This window comes from Rhamphochromis longiceps, linkage group LG11 (genome assembly GCF_057381845.1).
Source record: "Rhamphochromis longiceps isolate RC_006_pf linkage group LG11, R_longiceps_female_GT1.1, whole genome shotgun sequence".
Lineage (NCBI taxonomy): Eukaryota > Metazoa > Chordata > Actinopteri > Cichliformes > Cichlidae > Rhamphochromis > Rhamphochromis longiceps.
In genome coordinates this window covers 20,060,554-20,083,196 of record NC_140567.1, presented here as the reverse complement: position 1 = coordinate 20,083,196, position 22,643 = coordinate 20,060,554, and the positions used below count along the sequence as shown (strand labels likewise).

Below are 22,643 nucleotides of genomic sequence, written 5' to 3'. Positions count from 1 at the left end.
TTTTGTTATTGGTTTTAAGTTTTATAAGTCTGTTCATCTGCAGCTGAAAATAACAGAGGGAGGGCATTAATGAGATCCAGATATTGTGAAACAGGGGTGAGTGACTTACAAAACAGCAGTTAATCTAAAGTCTGTGTCAAAGCAGGCAAAGTAATCAAAGCGGCGCGATGAAGTGCCACATTTTTGTGATACTGCTGCTGATATGGATCGCGGAGTGTTCAGCACAAAACAGGTAAATTTAGGAAGAATGAAGTGTAATGCTTTAATGGCTGATGTCTACTCATTTTAACTGATATATATAATTAAATATAACTAAAGTTTTTGTCTTCAAACAATTTCATAACCTTACAAATGAAAAAAAAATCATATGTTGGTATTCCCATATTTATTTCCTAATAATCAACTTGACTTAATGTAAGATACGCTCAAATATGCAGCACTGCAGATTGCATAGTTATCTAAAAATCAGATTATGTGAAACAGATTATTAAAAGATGTAATGTTCACTATCTTTCATTTTTGTGTGCAGATTCTTCATCTCAGGCCCGAAAGTCTTTCACGTGGGCGTTAATGAGAAAGTGTTTGTCCAGATGGGACCGGGTCACCTTAACAAACCTGTTAAGCTCTACCTGAAGGATGAGATCTCTAGTACTGTTGTGTCTGAGATGAAAACGGTTACGTGCACTAAAGAAGACAAGATTGAAATAGCTGAGCTCAAGGTATGCAGACTTCACACTCAAACAAAAAGCAAACAATAAAAGACAGGACTGAGATGTTACTACCCACTTTACCCTAACTTTATAATTTACATCTTTACAGCTAAACATGGATTCTTTGTTAGGATTGCCTCAATTTCCTTCTTACGTTATGCTCGTGGCAGAGAGCCAATCCTTCACACCCAACACGAAGCTAACAAGGGTTCTGGTGTCAAAACACAGGGGCTACATCTTCATTCAGACAGCTCAGCCAATTTATAACCCAGCAGACAGAGGTAGAAACAAAGTAAAAGAAAATTAAATAATTCTACAGACTTTACCTAACAGTGATTATTTTGTGAAAAAGACATTTTATATTCCTTTTATGTTATCATTCTTTTAGTGAAGTACAGAATCTTCACTCTTGACCACACGATGAGGCCTCATGAGGAACCTGTCCACATATCAGTAATTGTGAGTTATAATTATTAATATTATATATTTTCTTTATAAATGTCTTTGGTAATACAAGTTTGAAAGACAGAAACATATTCACTCTTTCTTGTCTTGGTCTGTGTTTGGTCACTGTATGATAGAATGCTGCTGGAAATAGAATAATGAAAATCATGAAGATTGCAAAGGGAGGAGTACATCAAGACTCATTCCTCATACCTGACGTTTCTGAGTAGGTTACAAATTTCCAATGAAAGTGAAGATGTCAAGGAATTTTGACACTTACTGTACTTTGTTGTTCGTAAAGAACGGGTACTTGGAAGATTACTGCACACTATGAGGGTGATGAAGCAAATGCTGCCTTCAGAGAGTTCAAAGTTCAGAAATTTAGTAAGTTTACTATAAACTGATTCGTGCAATTGAGATCTTTTTTTTAAATTCACAGAAAGTATCTTTTGACTCTCATAACTTATTTACTAACTGTAGTTTTACCAAGCTTTGATGTGAACATCGTAATGGATCCGAAATATATTTTGCTGACCAACAAAGATCTTCAATTCACCATCTCAGCAATGTAAGTGCTAATTTTACTTCCATTAAACTAACTCTTTCTTTGCAAATTCATGTCAAGAAATGTTAAAAGCTAAGGCTTTGGCATTGGGGTGATTTTGTCAACATCTTATCAGCAGGATGACTTTTAACAAATAGAACAGTTTAACTGTTTAACCAAGTCATTACCTGACCAAGGGCTGCCAGTATTCAAATAAGCACACTCATGCAATGAAAAATGCAAAAAACGTAAGGGAATCTGCAAGTCTACTGTAGCACGATTTGAAAAATGAAATTAATGTCACATAATGACTCATTATGACACATGATGGTCCTTGCAGCCTCTGATCACTTACCAGGTGAAAACCTGGAGTTTGAGATTGGGCATTTTCTCTTCCATAATTATTTCCTATGCAGTGAAAATAATAAAACTTTTTATTAACTTGGATTCAGCAACAAAAAATATTCACTGCTTGAGTCAGACCGTTTAATGCTTGGATTGACTGTCTCAAGTATAAATATACTATTGCATTTTTAGACTATCTTTGCTCCAGTTAACAGTTGTTTTCTTTAGGTACACACATGGTGAAAAAGTTAAAGGTGCTTATCACTGCCAGTTTGGATTTGTAAAAAAAGATGGCTCTGGCGGTCAGGAAATGACTTTTATCAAGGGACTGGAGCAGACCGGTTCGGTGAGGAAATCCATCCAAAATTCACAATGCAGCTAATTTTAAAATGAGTAACAAACTGCATGCCATTATTGTTTCATTTTATCAAAACTTCTCTGTTTCTTGCAGGTCAAAGATGGAAATGCAAAGGTTTCTCTTTTGTTTAATGAGACAAATGCAAAACTTCAGAGGCAGCTGAAAACAACCCTCTCTAAGATGCAGGAAAATGGAGATCGATTGTTTTTGAGAGTGTTTGTCACAAACATACAAAGTAAAGGAGACATTTACATTCATCAATATATCTGAGTTTGTTTTTGGTTATTTTATTTGAAATCATAGATATTAGAGAGTATTTAATTGTTGTAAACAATGTGGTTTCATATAGCAGTGCATAATACAGAATTTCTGGAGCTACATTTAATTATTGCATTTAATAAGTAAAAGTTCCAATATAATAAATCTATTGATAAACTCATTAAGACATGGAGAAATATTAATGCGACCTTTTATTTTTCTTGATAATACTGTGTACATTTTTTGGCCTAGGTGGTGAAATACAAGAGGCAGAAGTTTACCTGCGAATCTTCACCCACAAATACACGATAGACCTCTCTCGAACTCGATCTCATTTTATTCCTGGATATCCACTGGACGTGGTGGTATGTCTGAAACTAACACATGGGAATAGTTACACAAATTACTGGAATGATCTTTAATAAAACTTTTCTTTGTTTTTCATATAGGTGCTCGTGCGTCTGCCAGATGGCTCTCCAGCAGCTGGTGTGCCAGTAAATATTAATCTACCAACATCACAGCCTTGGGAAGGCACCACTGATCAAGACGGGGCACTGTTCAATACTTTTAATGTTCATGATAAAGCTGATATTACAGTTGAAGTTAGTATCCCCAACCTTATTCAAAGGTGTTGTTTAACAGATTTGATTCCAGTTTTAACTGTTTGTTCATCTGCCTCCAACAGGTTTCTACAAATGGATTACGAGAGAGAAAAATAATGCGACGTGCTTCCTCTCAACATGACAGCTACCTTTACATGACTTTTACCAGCAGGATCTACTCTGTGAATGAATTCCTTACCATAACATTCAACACCATCAACAGCCCACGCAGTGGATATATACACTACATGGTCAGAAATATCTGACTAAATGCAATATTGTGTATTCTCATAAAGGAGCAGCATTTTGTCTTGATTAAACACGTTTTAATTGTCTTTGTTTCAGGTCTTAAGCCGGGGAATTGTAGTAAACACCGGCTCACTCCCACTTGGTATATCAGCTAAACACCGACTGCAGATAACACATAATATGGTTCCATCGTTCCGTGTGATTGGCTACTATCACAACACTAACGGTCACGTCATAGCTGATTCAGTGTGGGTAGATGTCAGGGATGAATGTGAGCTAAATGTCAAGGTAAGTAAACAGAACAGATAAAAAAGTGCAGCACGAGCAGAGAAAACAAAACTATTTCAAATGTGTGCGCTGTAACTAATTTTTACTAACATTTAACTAATGGAGATGTACAAACATTGCATATATTTAAATAATTTGGATTTTTAAATTGCCTACATCTACATGTATTTATATTGATATATTTATTTGATTTTGGTTTGAGAAGTCTATTTGTATTATTTGAATTTTCCTTCACTAAACAAAAAAAAAAAAATCCTGGTATATCTTAAATGTCTTAATTTAGGTACAACCCAAAGGTACCCTTGCACCTAACACACATTTAAAGATAGACTTTGATCTACATGGGAACAGCGCAAAAGTGGCTTTGCTGGCTGTGGATAAGGCCTTCTACGCTCTCAATGCTGACAATAAACTCACACCCAAACAGGTTACAGTCTCACACACTACTTTCATACTTATGGTATTTTTTGTAATTTATAGGTAATCATAGTAGTAAGTCTAAGCTTTTCTTCTCAATTGTCAGGTATTCTCTACTATGAACTCATATGATCTGGGTTGTTCCTATGGTGGTGGACCTGACTCAGCATCAGTTCTGTTAGACAATGGCTTGGCTTCTGTATCTAATGACCAGTTTCTGTGGAGAAAGGGTAAGAAAAAAAAGTTTTTCTTCATTTAGTTAAAGGAACATTAGGTAATTTTTTGAGGTTATTTAATTGATTAGTGTGTAATTATATCTTCTCCTTGAAACTTTTTTAATACATTATTGAAATAATCCAATAAAATATACATAGGAGCGGGCACAGCTCTGTGGAAGCCACCATGTCGTCCCACCATCCTGAATACAGTAGCTGAGATGGACAGGGCCTTTCTACTTGGTTTCGTTTTATGTATGCGATTAGAGACTAGCCATTTACGTAGTATTGCCTATTGCCTATAAATTTTATCAAGATCACAAAAAGCTCTTTCAAAGTTTATATGACTATTCAACATTTGTACTTTTATATCTATATCATGTCCTTTTCATAATGACTTTCTACTCCTACTTATCTGCTTCCTCCACAATTGCCCGGTCCTTTTTCATTTCCACCTCATTATCTTCCTCGCACCAATCCCCGTCTCTTTGAAGTCAGGACCCTAACACACAAAAATGTGAAGAAACATGCTTATTTCCTCTCGACATTGTTGTAGAGCTCTGTTATGCTATTTTAATGTAGTAAAATACCCTGTTTTTAGAAAGAAAACTAACAACCTCTGTTAATTAGTACCAAGGTGTTCTGAATGCCATAGCAGTTGTTACTTCATATTATTATGATATCTTTAGGTTATTTTCCTTTTTAAAATACAATGAGTGTCTTTTAAGGAATTGTATTTTATGTAGACTTCACTGTTTAAATAAAAAATTGTATTTTCTGACTTTGAGAATAAAGCTTCCATCAATCCAACCATAAACACAACACTTTCCCATCCATCCATCCATCCATCCATACATACATCCACTCTCTTCCGCTTATCCTTTTCAGGGTCATGGGGGGGGGGGGGGGGGGCTGCTGGAGCCTATCCCAGCTGTCTTAGAGCAAGAGGCAGCCTACTCCCTGGGCAGGTCGCCCAATTAACCTATCCCCACTAACTGCATATCTTTGGACAGTAGGAAGAAGCACTTTCGCTTTTCCAAATTATTTCCTACAACAACAGCTAATAAATACGTATTACATTTTTTTATTCCATTCGAATCATTTTTCTGTTGCTTTCCTGCTTCTCTCCTACTACTAGATTTTGGTTGTAATTCTTCATTAACACGACAAAGACGCTCAGTGGACCTTCAACCCGAAATGATGGCCATGAGTAAGAAGATTCTAGTATTAAAACTTTGGTCTGATTGTATAAAATATTTTTTGCAAGAACATGCTAAATGTGTCTTTTATTTTCTTTAGAATTGAACTACACAGAGAAAGAGCTGCAAAACTGTTGTGTTTATGGATTTTCTCAAATCCCGATGGAACGAACATGTCGGGAAAGAGCTGATCGGGTCCTTCTAGTGAAAAAAAATCCAACTTGTGCTGAAGTGTTTTTAAAGTGCTGCCTTGAAGCGGAGCGTCTAAGACAAAAAAAGATCCAGGAAGAACTCCAAAAAGGATTTGGCAGGAGTGAGATGAAACTGACACTTTATGCTGACACTTTAAAAATCATCTTGAGTAGCATTTAATAGCTGTAGCTTAATTATCAAAGTCTGACTTTGACTGACTTTGACTTTTTCTGGCTTTTAGCTGCATCCGTTGCTGATATAGAGGAGTTCTTCTCAGAAACCTCTCAGTATATCCGAAGATATTTTCCTCCAAGCTTTGGTTTTGTGGAATTTGACGTCTCCAACAAAAAAAGGTAAGCATTTTTAATGTACCTTTAATATATATATATATATAAAAAAAAAAAAACACCCAGCACGCCCCTGCGGGCGGTTTATCCTTCAAGCTCGGGTCCTCTACCAGAGGCCTGGGAGCTTGAGGGTCCTGCGCAGTATCTTAGCTGTTCCCAGGACTGCGCTCTTCTGGACAGAGATCTCCGATGTTGTTCCCGGGATCTGCTGGAGCCACTCGCCTAGCTTGGGAGTCACCGCACCTAGTGCTCCGATTACCACGGGGACCACCGTTACCTTCACCCTCCACATCCTCTCGAGCTCTTCTCTGAGCCCTTGGTATTTCTCCAGCTTCTCGTGTTCCTTCTTCCTGATATTGCTGTCATTCGGAACCGCTACATCGATCACTACGGCCGTCTTCTTCTGTTTATCTACCACCACTATGTCCGGTTGGTTAGCCATCACCATTTTGTCCGTCTGTATCTGGAAGTCCCACAGGATCTTAGCTCGGTCATTCTCCACCACCCTTGGGGGCATCTCCCATTTTGACCTCGGGACTTCCAGGTTATACTCGGCACAGATGTTCCTGTACACTATGCCGGCCACTTGGTTATGGCGTTCCATGTATGCCTTGCCTGCTAGCATCTTGCACCCTGCTGTTATGTGCTGGATTGTCTCTGGGGCATCTTTACACAGCCTGCACCTGGGGTCTTGCCTGGTGTGATAGACCCCAGCCTCTATGGATCTTGTGCTCAGAGCTTGTTCTTGTGCTGCCATGATTAGTGCCTCTGTGCTGTCTTTCAGTCCAGCTTTGTCCAGCCACTGGTAGGATTTCTGGATATCAGCCACCTCCTCTATCTGCCGGTGGTACATACCGTGCAGGGCTCTGTCCTTCCATGATGGTTCCTCGTCTCCCTCCTCTTTCTTGGGTTTCTGCTGCCTGAGGTATTCACTGAGCACTCGGTCAGTTGGGGCCATCTTCCCAATGTATTCTTGGATGTTCGTTGTCTCATCCTGGACTGTGGTGCTGACACTCACCAGTCCCCGGCCCCCTTCCTTCCGCTTAGCGTACAGCCTCAGGGTGCTGGACTTGGGGTGAAACCCTCCATGCATGGTAAGGAGCTTTCTTGTCTTTATGTCAGTGGCTTCTATCTCCTCCTTTGGCCAGCCTATTACCCCAGCAGGGTACCTGATCACGGGCAGGGCGTACGTGTTGATGGCCCGGATCTTGTTCTTACCATTCAGCTGACTCCTCAGGACTTGCCTGACCCTCTGCAGGTACTTGGTGGTTGCAGCTTTTCTAGCGGCCTCTTCATGGTTCCCATTCGCCTGCGGGATCCCCAAGTACTTGTAACTGTCCTCTATGTCTGCAATGTTGCCTTCTGGTAGTTCAATCCCCTCAGTTCTGACTACCTTCCCTCTCTTTGTTACCATCCGACTACACTTCTCCAGTCCGAACGACATTCCAATGTCATTGCTGTATAGCCTGGTAGTGTGGATCAGTGAATCGATGTCTCGTTCACTCTTGGCATACAGCTTGATGTCATCCATGTACAGGAGGTGGCTGACAACTGCTCCGTTCCGTAGTCGGTATCCGTAGCCAGTCTTGTTAATGATCTCACTGAGGGGGTTCAGGCCTATGCAGAACAGCAGTGGGGACAGAGCATCTCCTTGGTAGATCCCGCACTTGATGGTGACTTGTGCTATGGGCTTGGAGTTGGCCTCTAGTGTTGTACGCCACATCCCCATTGAGTTCCTGATGAAGGCTCTTAGGGTCCCATTGATCTTGTACAATTCTAGGCATTCCAGTATCCAGCTGTGGGGCATTGAGTCATAGGCCTTCTTGTAATCAATCCAGGCAGTGCACAGGTTGGTCAGTCTGGTCTTGCAGTCTCGGCTGACTGTTCTGTCTACCAGTAGCTGGTGTTTTGCGCCTCTGGTATTCTTGCCAATTCCTTTCTGTGTCCCGCTCATGTATTGACCCATGTGCCTGTTCATCTTAGCCGATATGATGCCTGACAGGAGCTTCCATGTAGTACTGAGGCAGGTTATTGGTCGGTAGTTGGAGGGGACCGGTCCCTTCTTGGGGTCCTTGGGGATCAGGACCGTCCGGCCTTCGGTTAGCCATTCCGGGTGTCTCTCGTTAACTAGCAGCTGGTTCATTTGTGCTGCCAGACGCTCGTGGAGTGCAGTTAGCTTCTTCAGCCAGTAGGCGTGAACCATGTCGGGCCCTGGTGCTGTCCAACTCTTCATACTGGAGACCCTTTCTTGGATATCTGCCACTGTGATGGTTACTGGATCCTGTTCAGGGAGGTCGCTGTGGTCTGCCCTCAGATCCTCTAGCCACTGAGCATTGCCGTTATGGGTTGCGTCCTTCTCCCATATGCTCTTCCAGTATTGCTCCGTCTCCAGCCTTGGTGGTGCTGTTCTCTTATTGTTCCCTTGCCACTGAGAGTACACCTTTGCTGGTTCTGTGGAGAACAGCTGGTTTATTCTCCTGCCTTCTATCTCTCTGGTGTACCTCCTCAAGCGGCTGGCCAAGGCTGTGAGTCTTTGCTTGGCAGTTTCCAAGGCCTCAGGTATGGACAGCTTGCTGTATTTCTTAGGCACCTTATTCGTCGCACCTTTCTGCAACTCCGTTAGTTGGCTAACCTCTCTCCGTGCTACTTTGATCTTGCCCTCTAGCCTCCTTCTCCATGGAGGGTACTGCCCCTTGTGGCTGTTCAACTTGTAGCCAAGCATCTCACTGATCACTGCTGCCGTATTGTAGATCAGCTTGTTAGTGTCGGTAATCGTGGTTGTAGGTATCGCCCGTAGTGCTGCATTAACATCATCTAGCAGACCTTCTGAGGGTACTTCACGTAATCTTGGTAACCGGCTACGGGGGATCCAGGTTTCAAGCTTGGCCATGATCCTATTTTTCAGGTCAGTTCCTCTCGCACTCAACGATCCTTCTCCTATCGCACTTGGGGCTATGTACCCAATCTCGGGTGGGGGTGATGATATCTCCCCCCTGACCTGGCGTCCTGACTCCTCCTTGCCGTAGCATTTGTGTTGTACCTCGTCAATCTCTAGCTGTGAGAGCAGTCCCTTCTTTCGAATGTTGGAACACTGAGCTAGTTGTTTCGCCGTCGTTGTGGATGTTGGGTATCGAAGATTCCATAGGTCCCTCATCCTATTCATGTAACCCCTTCAACGAGGGTTACTAGTGTAGTAGCATTCCAACAATGCCCTATTTTTGTCTCTTGCCCACCGATGCCTTCTTGTTCCAGTAGCCCACTTCTCGTCAGGGTGCCCTGGTTCCTCAACACCTGACACGGACCTTGTTCATCCGGGCGACATCCAAGCCGGTATGCCTCATATTTATCTGTCTCGCTCATGTCTGCGGTAGGCTCGCTTAGCATGGGAGGTCTAGCCTTAGGACCCTTACTGGATACAGACACCCCAGGGGGGAATCGAACATGCGATCCTCTGCTCCAAAGGCATGTAGTCTACACACACACACACACATATATGTGTGTGTGTATATATATATATATATATATATATATATATATATATATATATATATATATATATATATATATATATATATATATATATATATATATATATATATATATATATATATATATATATATATATATATATATATATATATATATATATATATATATATATATATATATATATATATATATATATATATATATATATATATATATATATATATATATATATATATATATATATATATATAGCAGCTGGATAGCGTAGTGGTTAGACTACACGCCTTTGGAACAGAGGATCGCAAGTTCGATTCCTGCCTGGGGCGTCTGTATCCAGTAAGGGTCCTAAGGCTAGACCCCCCATGCTAAGCGAGCCTACCGCAGACATGAGCGAGACAGATAAATATGAGGCATACCGGCTTGGATGTCGCCCGGATGAACAAGGTCCGTGTCAGGTGTTGAGGAACCAGGGCACCCTGACGAGAAGTGGGCTACTGGAACAAGAAGGCATCGGTGGGCAAGAGACAAAAATAGGGCATTGTTGGAATGCTACTACACTAGTAACCCTCGTTGAAGGGGTTACATGAATAGGATGAGGGACCTATGGAATCTTCGATACCCAACATCCACAACGACGGCGAAACAACTAGCTCAGTGTTCCAACATACGAAAGAAGGGACGGCTCTCACAGCTAGAGATTGACGAGGTACAACACAAATGCTGAGCCAGGACGCCAGGTCAGGAGGGTGATATGATCAACCCCACTCGAGATTGGGTACCAAGCACCAAGTGCGATAGAAGAAGGATCGTTGAGTGCGAGAGGAAGTGACCTGAAAGATGGGATCATGGCCAAGCTTGAAACCTGAATCCCCCGTAGCCGGTTACCAAGTCTACGTGAAGTACCCTCAGAAGGTCTGTTAGACTATGTTAATGCAGCACTGTGGACGATACCTACAGCCACCATTACCGAGACTAACAAGCTGATCTACACCATGGCAGCAGTGATCAGTGAGATGCTTGGCTACAGCCACAAGGGGCAGTGCCCTCCATGGAGAAGGAGGCAAGAGGCTAAGATCAAGGTAGTAGGGAGGGAGGTTAGCCAACTATCGGAGCTATACAAGATCAACAGGAGTCTAAGAGCCTTCATCAGGTAACAGTGGTCCCAGTGGTAATCGGAGGACTAGGTGCGGTGACTCCCAAACTAGATGAGTGGCTCTAGAAGATCCCAGGAACAACATCATGTGGGGTGGCTGTGGCTCAGGTGGCAGAGCAGGTCAGCCACTAATCAGAAGGTCGGTGGTTCGATCCCAGGCTACCTCCTGGCTGCATGCCAAATATCCTTGGGCAAGATACTAACCCCATGTTTGCCTACTGGTGGTGGTCAAAGGGCCCGGTGGCGCCAGTGTCCGGCAGCCTCGCCTCTGTCAGTGCGCCCCAGGGCAGCTGTGGCTACAATGTAGCTTGCCATCACTAGTGTGTGAATGTGTGTGTGAATGACTGAATGTAGTGTGAAGTGCTTTGGGGTCCTTAGGGACTAGAAAAGCGCTATATAAATGCAGGCCATTTACCATTTTACATCGGAGATCTCTGTCCAGAAGCGCACAGTCCTAGGAACAGCTAAGATAACGCGCAGGACCCTCAAGCTCCCAGGCCTCTGGTAGAGGACCCGAGCTTGAAGGGGCGAGTGGGGAATTTTTTTTTTTTATATACACAAATCCATTTCCAGTCAAATACAGTTGTTCGATGCATAATGACACCATGCAGTTGCTTTGTTTATGTACTCATCTTAATTGTTATTGCTTGAATAATGTGTGATTATTTCACTTAAGCAGCTTATCTTTGAACCCCCGTATAAACTGTGTCATTTGTCTGATTGATTTGATTTAATTTGATTTCTCTTCATCAAAAACTCTTGTAGCTACTCATTGCTCCTTCCTGATTCCATCACCACATGGGAGATTCAGATTGTCACATTATCTCCATCCACAGGTAATCATTACTCTGTGCTTTATAAACACATCACAGATATTTGACTGGATCTCATTAACTGCAACTTACTTCTATTCTGTGTTTCACTCAGGTTTCTGTGTCGATAAGCCACTTGAGATCAGAGCCTTTAAGAGGTCATTTGTGTCTCTGAGACTGCCTTCATTTGTGAAAAAATTTGAGCAGCTGTCAGTTTCACCTGTTATCTACAACTATGATGACTCCGAACTGCAGGTAGATTAACCTCAACATCAGCGCTGAGTGTCACTGGAAACAGTAACTACTTTGTGTGGAATAAGTAAAGATTTTTTTTGTCTTCTTGGACACCTGCATGTTCACAGGTGGCAGTGCACATGGAACAAACTGAAGGACTTTGCTCTCCTGGTTCAGCCACGAAATCATCTTATGTTAACATTACTCTTGCACCCCAATCCTCTCAGTTTGTCTCCTTCTCTGCTGTGCCCATGGTCGCTGGTTCAATACCCATCAAAATACGTCTCTATGATATGAAGAATAGCTTCGGAATAGATGCAATAGAAAAAACTTTGAATGTGCAGGTGAGTGAAATGTATAAGATACTTTTATGGCAGTCTGAGTTCCAAAAACAAGGCATACTATAAACTGGTTGTCTTCTATCTTATGTTGTAGAAAGAAGGATTAGAAAAGAGAGATCAAGAAACCAGTGTCCATAACTTAGATGGTGAGTGGGTTTGTATTTCTGATGGATAGTTTAATGTCAGTCATAGTTATTGTTCTCCTTTTTATACTTATCTCTGTTATGATAGGAAGAAGCACAAAGACTATAACTATTGACGGATCCTTACCAGATGACACAGTCCCTGACTCCAGCTCCAATATATTTGTTTCAGTAGAAGGTAGACACTGAGACACAGACATAAAATTTGTTGACTTTTAGAAATACCTGACATCTTATTATTTAATTTCTCTCATTCAACAGGGAATGGCTTTGGTGATTCATATGCAAGAAAGCTTCTTTCTACTGAAAGGGTTGCTGAAATGATTGTTTTGCCAACTGGATGTTTAGAGCAGACAATGTCAAAACTGGGACCTACAGTTTTAGCTTTCCGGTACCTTGACTTGAGCAATCAGTGGTTTGAGCTGCCACCTGGCAGCAGAGAAGATGCTCTTAATAAACTTGAGCAAGGTAGGAAGACATGAAAAAATATCCTTATTAGGCGCTAAATATGCTACAAATTAAAATTGTTTTATAATTTATAGATTCACTGGTCAGTCCACATACAATTATTCAGATCTTAAAAAAGTTACCATTTGACCTCTCCGAAGGATTTCTTGAACAAATATTTTAGCATGAAGTTCACCTTAGTTTAATGATGTTAGAGCTGAGTTACAGGCTCTTGAAATATACTGTAGCTCAATTTAACCAGTCTCCTGTCCCACATGGTAATACAACACCATCAAGTATACACAGCATGCACTTTTTAAAAAAAGTTTTCTCTAGTGACTTATCAGAAAGCAAGTAAAACATTAAGGATGTGAGTGCTTTTTTCTGTACTCTGCATCATTAAATTGGTAAAGTTTTGCTCAATAGTAATTGAAGAACAAATCCTAATGAACAAATACAGGACTTTTTAGATTATTATTTTTGGATTGGGTGCATAATAAACCAAAAATGGAGCTTGAATGTGTTTTTAGCTCAAAAGATTTCATGTGTTTTCATCTCCTGTAGTTCAGAAGCTATGAGGACTCAAATATGTTGGAAAAAATTATGCAAACAAAAAAGATTACAATTTTTGACTGTGGTAAAAATCAATAGAATAAAGGTAAAAAAAAAATACATAACCTTATTAAATATGTTAAAGTTATTGTAAAAAAAAATCATACTTGAAATGCACTGAAATGCACTCACAAATTTTTTTATGGAATAACTTTCTGTGTTTTAATTAGGGGAAAAGTCAGTTTTGTGTCACAAATCATCACTATGCTTGTATTTCGCCTTCGTGATTCATATATGTATTCATATATATATATAGTAATGAACTGACACTTTTATAAGCACAGTGTACTTTTTTGCTAGGCAGTAAACACATCACAAGCTATAGAAGGCATGATGGAGCCTATGGTACATTGAGTTATGTGCCATCGAGTAATTGGTGAGTATGGGTTTATATAACTCTTCTTTAGTTTTGGATGTAAAGTAGTAATTTGAATCTCACTTTATATTTATATTTTAAAATCTCCATTATGAATAATAATGAATCAACCTTTTCACTTTGTTTTTTCATGTTCTCAGGGTGACTGCTCTTATAGTAAAAATGTTTTCATTTGTGACTCAGCGTCAGACTAATGAAGAACGGAAGAACGTCAGATTAGGAGAAGACATCAGAAGATCAGTCAGTTACTTGCTCTCAGTCCAGAAACATGATGGGTCATTCAGTGACCCAAATCCTGTGCTACACAAAGGAACCCTGGTAAATTCTCGCAAAATAAATGTATTGTGCATATTAGAACTAGGGGTGCAACGATACTCATATCGATATTGAACCGTTCGATACAGTGCTGTCGGTTCGGTAAGCATATGTATCGAACAATACAAAATTTTTAATTTATTTTATCAACTTTTCTTCTGACGATGCTGTCCGTGTTGAGAGCTCAGTGGATCTGCGTTCGACTACTCCGCCTAGGCTGCACTGTTGAGCGCAGATCCACTGAGCACAGCGCAAGCTAGCAAGACAGAAGCTAAGCTCATTGCAAAATGGCAAATTGAACCTCCCCCACCCTCATTCAGATCTGGCCTTTGGAACTATTTTGGTCTTTTTTTTTTATTATTATTATTGTATCTTTATTTCAGACATATACAGAAAAAAAACAATATGTACACAAGTACACATACTTGCATTTACAAATATGAATATATATGTAAATACACACATATGTATGGGGCGCCGTTTGTAAAGTGAAAAATGCTGAAATTAACGGCAACATTTTTCCACATTGTGCTCAGATAAAACCAAAAAGAAAATAAATAAAACAAAACAGAGTCTTCATGTGAAGTATGACCCTGAAGGTAAGCGCATCATGGACAAAAGTAAAACAGTATGTCGGATGTGCCACGCAATGCTCAATTACATGGGTGGGAACTACTGGCTCGTTAATGTGTTGGCCGTCCAGCCCCAAGCACGGGGCGATCCGCGGTAGCTCGTTAACGGAGATTTGCCGTGTTGTGGCGTTAACGTCATTTCAGATTAACGCTGACAGCACTAGTGGGAACACAATTAATATGACTGCACATTGACTCCGACATCATCCTAGTGCAAAGACAAGTGGAAGCCGACAAAAACAACAAGCACACATGCTACAAACTTTACCCGAGTCATTTAGACAGCCGTTAGCACATGATTCCCCTTATGGGGACCTGATATGTTTAATATGCTGCTGAGAATATAGCCCAGAAGAAGCGTATAGTATAGCTTTTATTTTGGAAAGAGACATTTCTCTGTAATAAACTCTCTTTTCCAAAGATGAGTGATTTCTCGATCAGATAGATTTATTTTTTTATTACTTTGTTCTTTCAGCAACATTAAATTTAAAAACTGTACTTTTGAGTTAAAATATATATTTATAATTTTAATAAATGACAAATTAAAAAAGCATAAAAAAATTTTGGTATCGAAAAAATATTAAACCGTGACACCAAAGTATCGAACCGAACCCTGAATTTTGTATATCGTTGCACCCCTAATTAGAACATTAGGGGTATAAACAGATGACAAATTAAAGGTAAAGTCATAAAGCCTTGGTTGGCCCATTTCCATCCTGATGGCAGCGGTTTCTTTGCAATAGTCATCATCTTTAAATCTAACTAAAACACAAAAAGAAGGGAATATTTTTGGAAGAAGAACATACTATTTTACTATCAGAGCTCCAGACACTGGTCGAGTCAATGCTAAGTTACATTAAAGCTGTTCTGGCAGCATGTGATGGGCCAATGCACTGCATTTTATAATGTTCATTCTTTTCCTTTAATTTGTCTCCCATTTAGATCTAAATACAACAAACCAAAATACAGTGATCTGAGTGCAACTTTATATCTGTGTGTTTAATCTAGATAGACAAAGACCAAGATGCATCAGTGACTGCTTTCATAACTCTTGCACTGTACCGGTCTGTCGAATTTCTCCAGCCTGATATGCAAAATAAAGTGGTGAGTGGTGATATTAAAAACCAACTGTACTTTTTTTACTAGTTTTGACTACAAGTGGGTAATTGTAGTCAGTCTGGTATCTGAGTCCAGACTGCAGTCCAGACAGCATTTAAATGATAAACTCTGATGGAATATTACACAAAAGAGAAAAATAACCAAAGCATATGCCAAATTTCCTGCTTTTGTAGTGGTGAGCACGCTCACAAATGATCAGTTATTCCGGTGCATTTAATTAGAAGCACTAGGTTGCTACTTACCTTCCTAATTCCTATGAAAGGTGTCAGGATGTACTTAGTGTTTCACCTGCAGGGAGTCCTGTGAAAAACGTTCTATATATTAGCATTACTGTTGCTATTTAGATAAAACAGGACATTCATCAGGTTCGGGGACACAAAATAATTGATGCTACATTGAGAATTGTTAATTTTTATTTGCCACAGTTAGCCCATAAGTCACAACAAATATGAGCAAAAAATAATTCACCACCTTCATGTTATTCTCTTCCAGAGACCAAGTATTTCCTCTTCAACATCATATCTCCAGTCACTCGCAGTGGAGCTGCAGCATCCCTATGCTGTCGCCATTACAGCCTATTGCCTCTCAGTGTGCATGCCAAATACAACAGATCATTCACATATATGGAAAAAAGTGGAAGCAGCGGCTATTAAAGGTATGTCCAGTACAAGAAAATGAGTGTGGGCACTATACATACAATAATCTATTACTATGACCAAATTATATATGCTGTCTCTTCCTATATTATCATATAATGTCTAATTTTTGTATAATTATTCTGTTTTGTTTTTTTTATTAGGAACGAATGACTGCTATTTTTGGGCAGTTAATGACAGCCCAAAGCTGGATGCTATCACAATAGAGACGACAGCCTACGTCCTTCTAACTGCTGTTCAGCTTGGGCATATAAACTGGGCAGAGAGAGCAGCCTGTTGGTTAAACTCCAGAGAAAACTATTATGGAGGCTTCAAGTCAACACAGGTGATTAGGCTAGAGCTGGAGAATCCATCTTTGTGTGGAACTCCTGTTTCCCCTGTTGTTTAACACCATTTATTCACTGTCAGGGAAGACATGTCAACCATTATATTATTAAGAATTCTTACCATTCCCAGGATACGCTCATGGCCCTGGAAGCCCTCGCAGAGTACGAGTTAAAAAAGCCTCCCAGTCCAGAACCAAAACTGAAAGCAGATTTCACCTCTGCTGGAAGGAATGAAATTGTAACACTTCAACTAGAAAATAAGAAGGAAAAAGTAGAGACCAGCCTGAAGGTATCATAAAGCAATGCGCTCAGACATATCTGTATAAGATGAAACCCCCTTCTAATTTTTTTTCTGTTGCCCTAGAAATTTACAGGGAACAACATCACCGTGCATCTGACTGGAAAAGGAGAAATTAAGCTTAAAGTATGTTGGATTCACATCTTTGATTTGTATATTATCAATCAGATCTATAATTGACTCTAAATGTCCCTTGTAGATTGTTAAGGCTTACCATTTATTGGAACCCAAGGATGAATGTGACCAGGTGTCTATCAGTGTCAGAGTGGAGGGGAAAGTGAAGTACACTGGTGAGATTTGTAAATGCTAACAAATCACAACTACTGATAAAAGGCACACACTTACATTAATCTTTGTCTATCTAGCTCCGATATTAGAAAATTATGAATACTATGACTACGATGATGCAAAACAAGACCAGGAAGACCTGGGACGAACAGCCATTGAGGGGTCTGATGCTCACACCCGATACAGGAGAGAGATTGATAATAACTTCAGTCCAAATGAGGCTGTTACCTACACTGTCTGTGTCAGGTTAGTTAAATGAGATCCAGTAAATTCATATTTACTTTTCATGAATATGAATTCAGAGTATGAGCTGTGCAGTTCAAAAAACAAACAAAAAAAAAACCATTTCCTGATCAATGTCTTTCTCAATGTCCTTTTGTTTTTTGTATTCATGGTCATAGTAAGAAGAGGAATCTTACAGGAATGGCCATTGCCGATATTACATTATTGAGTGGATTTGAGGCTAAAACGGAGGACCTGGATAAGGTTGGTATTCTTCACCATTACTCCCATTACAAAGTAAGAGAAGATTTTCTAGACATGTGAAAATCTCGATGCCACAGCAATTATTTACGCTGAAGGGGAATTGCACGTGGTGTGCTTCATTTTAACATTCTTTGAGGCAATATTTGTCAGAGTTGCACTGTGACATAAATACAAGTGCTGGGGTGTCATTCTGATAATTAGAAATTACAAAAATGTAAAAAATAAACATAAAATAAGACAAGAAGCCTATATGGAAGGTTCGATCCTGTATAAACTGCATTATACTACTTCCAAGTAAGTTCGTCATACTCAGGAAACTAACATTAGTAATCAGACTTAGTGGTTACATAAAAGGTGGTTATCAGCTGGTGTTTTCAGCATGAGAACATGAAATCATCCCACAGCAGTGTGTAACCGGGCTGCTGACCAACATGAGGACGAGGTGCCAGGCTTTTATAGCTGTGTATGGTTCTTCCACGTGGTGCTGGAGCCCATATTGTGAAACAAATGAATTAAGATGCAAACATGTCTTGTTGCTTCACACTTCAATGTGAAGCAACCCAAACAAGAGTCAACAGGAGTATAAGCTGTTTGGCATTGGCAGAGCAACCCACATACTCAACTGTGATGCTTAACCCATAAGGCATTTTAGAATAGAATAGAATAGAATAGAATTCAACTTTATTGTCATTGCACATGTCACAGGTACAGGGCAATGAAATGCAGTTTGCTTTAGCCATGATATAGATATATTACAATATATATTAGCAATAATATAGATATGTAAGTGTATTACAGAAATGGGTCTATTATGGGTATGTTATAATGTACACAGTATGAAGTATGTTATGAATATTCTATAACTATAAGTATGTACAGACTATGAACAGGATATAAATATGAAATAAAAAAAACTATACAGAAATCTGAGGTATACAGTTATACAGAAATGTGAACTATGCAGGTTATAAACAGTTTTAGGATTAAAAATTATGGTATGTACAGAATGATTATTTACACAGAACTATACATATATATTTTGCTTACAAATGTGGCGCCATTTAAGGGTAAAACACAGGCTTTCTGGCAGTATTAGATTTCTTGTCAAGAAGTATTGTTACAAAAAAGAAAAAACTGACCAAACACAAATGATCTTACTTTTTGTGCTAAGTTTAAAAACACAATTGATAACCTTAATAAGATGTTTTTGCAAATTTACAGTAAACAAATACAAGCCTTTAGTTTTCTCTGTTAAAGAGAGAAAACTTATGAAAAAAATGTATTTAGTCTTTAGATCTTTTCTTTATCTATGTGTGAAGTTATTTTAAGTTAGCTATATTTAACATACAGAAATCTCATTTAACTCAAGAAAAAAATATTTTGTGGTTTCAAAGAGCACATCAAAAATATTATAATAAAAGTTACATGTGAAACTGGAATGACCTGTACTCACACTGAAACTTCAGAAGATTCTTTTTTTCTGCTAAAATGCAAAATTGTTTAATTCTTTTTTTCCCCAGTTAAAAGATTCACCTGAACATTACATTGACCATTATGAGACGTATTTTGGAAGACTTCTGATTTACTTCAACGAGGTATGGATGAATTCAGGTTATGGAAAATAAATGTGCTTGTCAAATGTTAGATTTACTTTTTTATCTCTGTGAAGGTGAAAGAGGATGAGGAATGTATTAGTTTTGAAGCTAAACAACTGGTACCAGTTGGGCTTCTACAGCCTGCTCCAGCCACATTCTATGATTATTATGAACCAGGTAAGACTGTCGTTCTTTCTTTCTCTCTTTATACAAACACATATGCGATCTCTTTTATTGAATAGGACTTCATAAATAGTACTATGTGTTTTTCTTACAGACAGAAAGTGTACTGTGTTCTACGCTGCACCACAAAGAAGCAAGATGGTATCCAAACTGTGTTCAGAGGACGTGTGCGAATGCGCAGAAAGTACAAAAAAAATTTAGTACACTACAATGACACCCCCAAATCTAAAACGGCCGTCTAAAATCAAAATAAAAACTGAATCCAATGATTTTCAGATTTCATAAAGTCATATTTTATTCAAAATAAAACTGAAAAGATATTAAATGTTTAAACTGCTTAAAATGTTTTAAAAAAAATAGCCCATTTTTAATTGAAAGGCAGCAACGCATCTCAAAAAACAAAAGTCTGTAAATTTCTGTATATGTCTGAAATAGTGCTGGACTTTTGAGAGATGAATGTTGTCCAATTCTTGTTTGATACAGGACTTGAGATGCTCGACACTTGTGGGTCTTTTTTGTCATATTTTACATTTTGTCAAGCACCAAATGTTTTCACTTGGGCAGAGGTCTGGACTACAGGCAGACTAGTTGAGCACCCAGGCTCGTTACTAAAATATCATGTTTCTTAACTTGATGCTTTGTATGGTTTTACATTGTCTTGCTGAAATATGCAAGACCTTCCCTGATATATATTGCCTGGATAGCAGCATATGTTGCTCTGCAATGCATACAGACCTTTCAGAATTGAGGGTGCCTTTCGAGATGTGCTAATATATGACTTTGATGAAGCCAACAGCTGTATTCACAGAAAAGTGATCCTGAGTCCATGCTGGGACTTCCATAACAGAAACATGTCTGTTTTTAATTTTATGTAATTTTGTGTAAAAAACAATCAAAAAAATATAAGTGTCTTGACTTTTTAAAAATCTTTTTATAGGACCCTGTCATACCCTACAAAAAACATTTGATCCAAGACAAAAAATTTGGAAGGTTACCCGTGTCCAACATGCTTGCTCCTTCCCTATCGTAGATTACGGTCAGTATTCTAAACAAGACATTTACGTGAAAAGAATCAAATATTAACTGTTTGCTAGTTAGCTTGTTAGCATTTTTGGGGGTGTTAATCACTGCATTATTTCTATATTTGTTTTGTATTCCAGCATACATCGTTGAGGTCTCCAGTATTTCTGTGAAGAGTAACTTTGAGTTGTACACCACTCTTATAATTGAGGTTCTCAAATCGAGTAAGTGAACTATTGTTGCCTTTCATTATGTTTATTTGAAGACTTTCTTTAAATATAATAATTATAATCCTTCTACTAGATAACGATGTGTTGGTGAGTAAGAACTCTGTCCGAGTGTTTGCTAAGAGGGTTCACTGCAAAGGAAAACTAGACATGGGAAAACAGTATCTCATCATGGGCAAAGATGGCACCACAAAAGATACAAGTGGAATGTAAGTATATCAGGGATATTAAGGAAAGATTTCAGAGAACGATTCTCTCTTCATTGCTTTCTTCTTTTTATAGGATGCAGTATCTGCTGGAATCAAACACGTGGGTTGAAAAAAAGCCTTCAGAAGAATGTAGTAAAAGTGCTAATAGAAAGTCTTGTAGGCATTTTAATGACTTTGTACAAGAGTACATGATAGATGGCTGCAGACAGTGAAACAAACTGCTTTCACTGTCATTTTAATGGAGCTTGATTAAATGACTTTCCCATCAGATACACGATTAGCATGAGTGCTTAGAGCTTTTGTTGTTTTTCTTATACTTTTTGGCTTATTCTACTACCACCTCACAGTACATAGCTATACATGTATGCTCTGCATCTATCTAGCTACCTATAAATCAAAATGATAAAACCTTGAAACATATACAGTAAGTACAGTAAGACATTGGTAGACATACTGAGTGTGACTCCATCACTTTGAAATGTAATCTTTCATATGCAAAACAACGGTCTGTGTTTCATGTTAAATAAAAACATCTTCATGCTATAGAGAATATGTCATTGTTTGCATAATATTCATTTTATAACTTAAAATGAAACAGAAGCAACTGGGTAAAAAGAAACACAGTGGGCCCAAACATGTATGTCTGCACTTTCATATTTTTTCCCAGAAGTGTGATTCAGTGTGGTTTGATTTAGGTTTCTGTCGAATATATTTGTTTTTATGTTTTTTTTCTTCTTTTTACTGCAGCAAAGGCTCTGAGAGGGGTCTCTGTACTCAGTGTAATTCCAGTCACCCCCTCACGATATAACATCTGCAGGTTGAGGAGAAAAGGGGAGGAGGGGGTGGCTTTTAGTGCACGAGTCCATTGCTGCTCATGGATTTGCACACTGACAAGATATGGTTCAATCATCTCTTCACAAGCATTAAATTTGATCTGTAGTCCCTAAAATGTGGTCATATTACACAAATGCAACATGGGGTACTCTGTGCAGTTATATAACTTGCAGGTAATGCAGAGGGGCGGGGAGAAAACCAGAGGTGCCGGGTTGCACGGTGAAGTGGCTGAGAACAAGCAAAGGCTTATGTGCTTATATTATTCTAATCTCTGAGTCCAGGTCCAATGTAAGCAACACAGCGCACTGACCATAACTTCAATCACAACCAGATCAATGTGCGCACTGTTTCAGCCTCACCATTAGACATTTCATTAAATCTGAACCAATAAAAGTTAAATAAATAGTCTGACTTCAGCATCGCATATTTTCATCTCGAGATTGCTTTGGTGTGCTGTGAGCTGCCAACAACACATTTTAAAAAGATGGGGGGTTTTTTTCTTGTCGAAGTAAGCAGTGGCTTGTCGTGACCGAACAGTTTCGACATGAGTTTTCGTATAATGACGTAAACCAAAGAACACTTGATTTACGCAACGCAATAAGTTATTCTCACAACAACAACTGATTGAAGTGCAGTTGAAAAATAAAGTGTTTATTTTTGGTAGATTTGTGTATTGCCCA

At 39.1% G+C, this 22,643-nt stretch overlaps 1 protein-coding gene across 1 annotated transcript; it reads left to right on the top strand.

Moving 5' to 3' along the window:
• The first annotated feature begins 129 nt into the window (after nucleotides 1-129).
• LOC146658942 (complement C4-B-like) lies at nucleotides 130-21,693 on the top strand. The gene is made up of 41 exons (XM_085422698.1): nucleotides 130-232; nucleotides 530-719; nucleotides 820-991; nucleotides 1,099-1,169; nucleotides 1,292-1,380; nucleotides 1,456-1,538; nucleotides 1,635-1,722; nucleotides 2,272-2,389; nucleotides 2,495-2,636; nucleotides 2,912-3,024; nucleotides 3,109-3,261; nucleotides 3,345-3,512; nucleotides 3,607-3,798; nucleotides 4,082-4,225; nucleotides 4,322-4,445; nucleotides 5,569-5,640; nucleotides 5,730-5,942; nucleotides 6,063-6,174; nucleotides 11,576-11,646; nucleotides 11,738-11,877; nucleotides 11,985-12,200; nucleotides 12,292-12,343; nucleotides 12,429-12,518; nucleotides 12,602-12,808; nucleotides 13,700-13,775; nucleotides 13,916-14,093; nucleotides 15,731-15,826; nucleotides 16,334-16,496; nucleotides 16,641-16,822; nucleotides 16,954-17,112; nucleotides 17,188-17,247; nucleotides 17,321-17,411; nucleotides 17,487-17,655; nucleotides 17,811-17,895; nucleotides 19,416-19,490; nucleotides 19,565-19,667; nucleotides 19,768-19,857; nucleotides 20,611-20,709; nucleotides 20,834-20,917; nucleotides 20,997-21,129; nucleotides 21,203-21,693. Exons 1-41 carry the CDS (start codon nucleotides 168-170, stop codon nucleotides 21,339-21,341), a joined length of 5,067 nt encoding a protein of 1,688 aa, XP_085278824.1. The 5' UTR covers nucleotides 130-167; the 3' UTR covers nucleotides 21,342-21,693.
• Nucleotides 21,694-22,643: the final 950 nt, after the last annotated feature.

Bases quoted from the DNA above. Each gene is read 5' to 3' on its own strand.
- LOC146658942 (XM_085422698.1), top strand. From the start codon at position 168: ATGAAGTGCCACATTTTTGTGATACTGCTGCTGATATGGATCGCGGAG. The intron at 12,201-12,291 runs GTGAGTGAAATG...CTTATGTTGTAG, and splicing joins AAAAAACTTTGAATGTGCAG to AAAGAAGGATTAGAAAAGAG. The intron at 12,809-13,699 runs GTAGGAAGACAT...CTTTTTTGCTAG, and splicing joins TCTTAATAAACTTGAGCAAG to GCAGTAAACACATCACAAGC.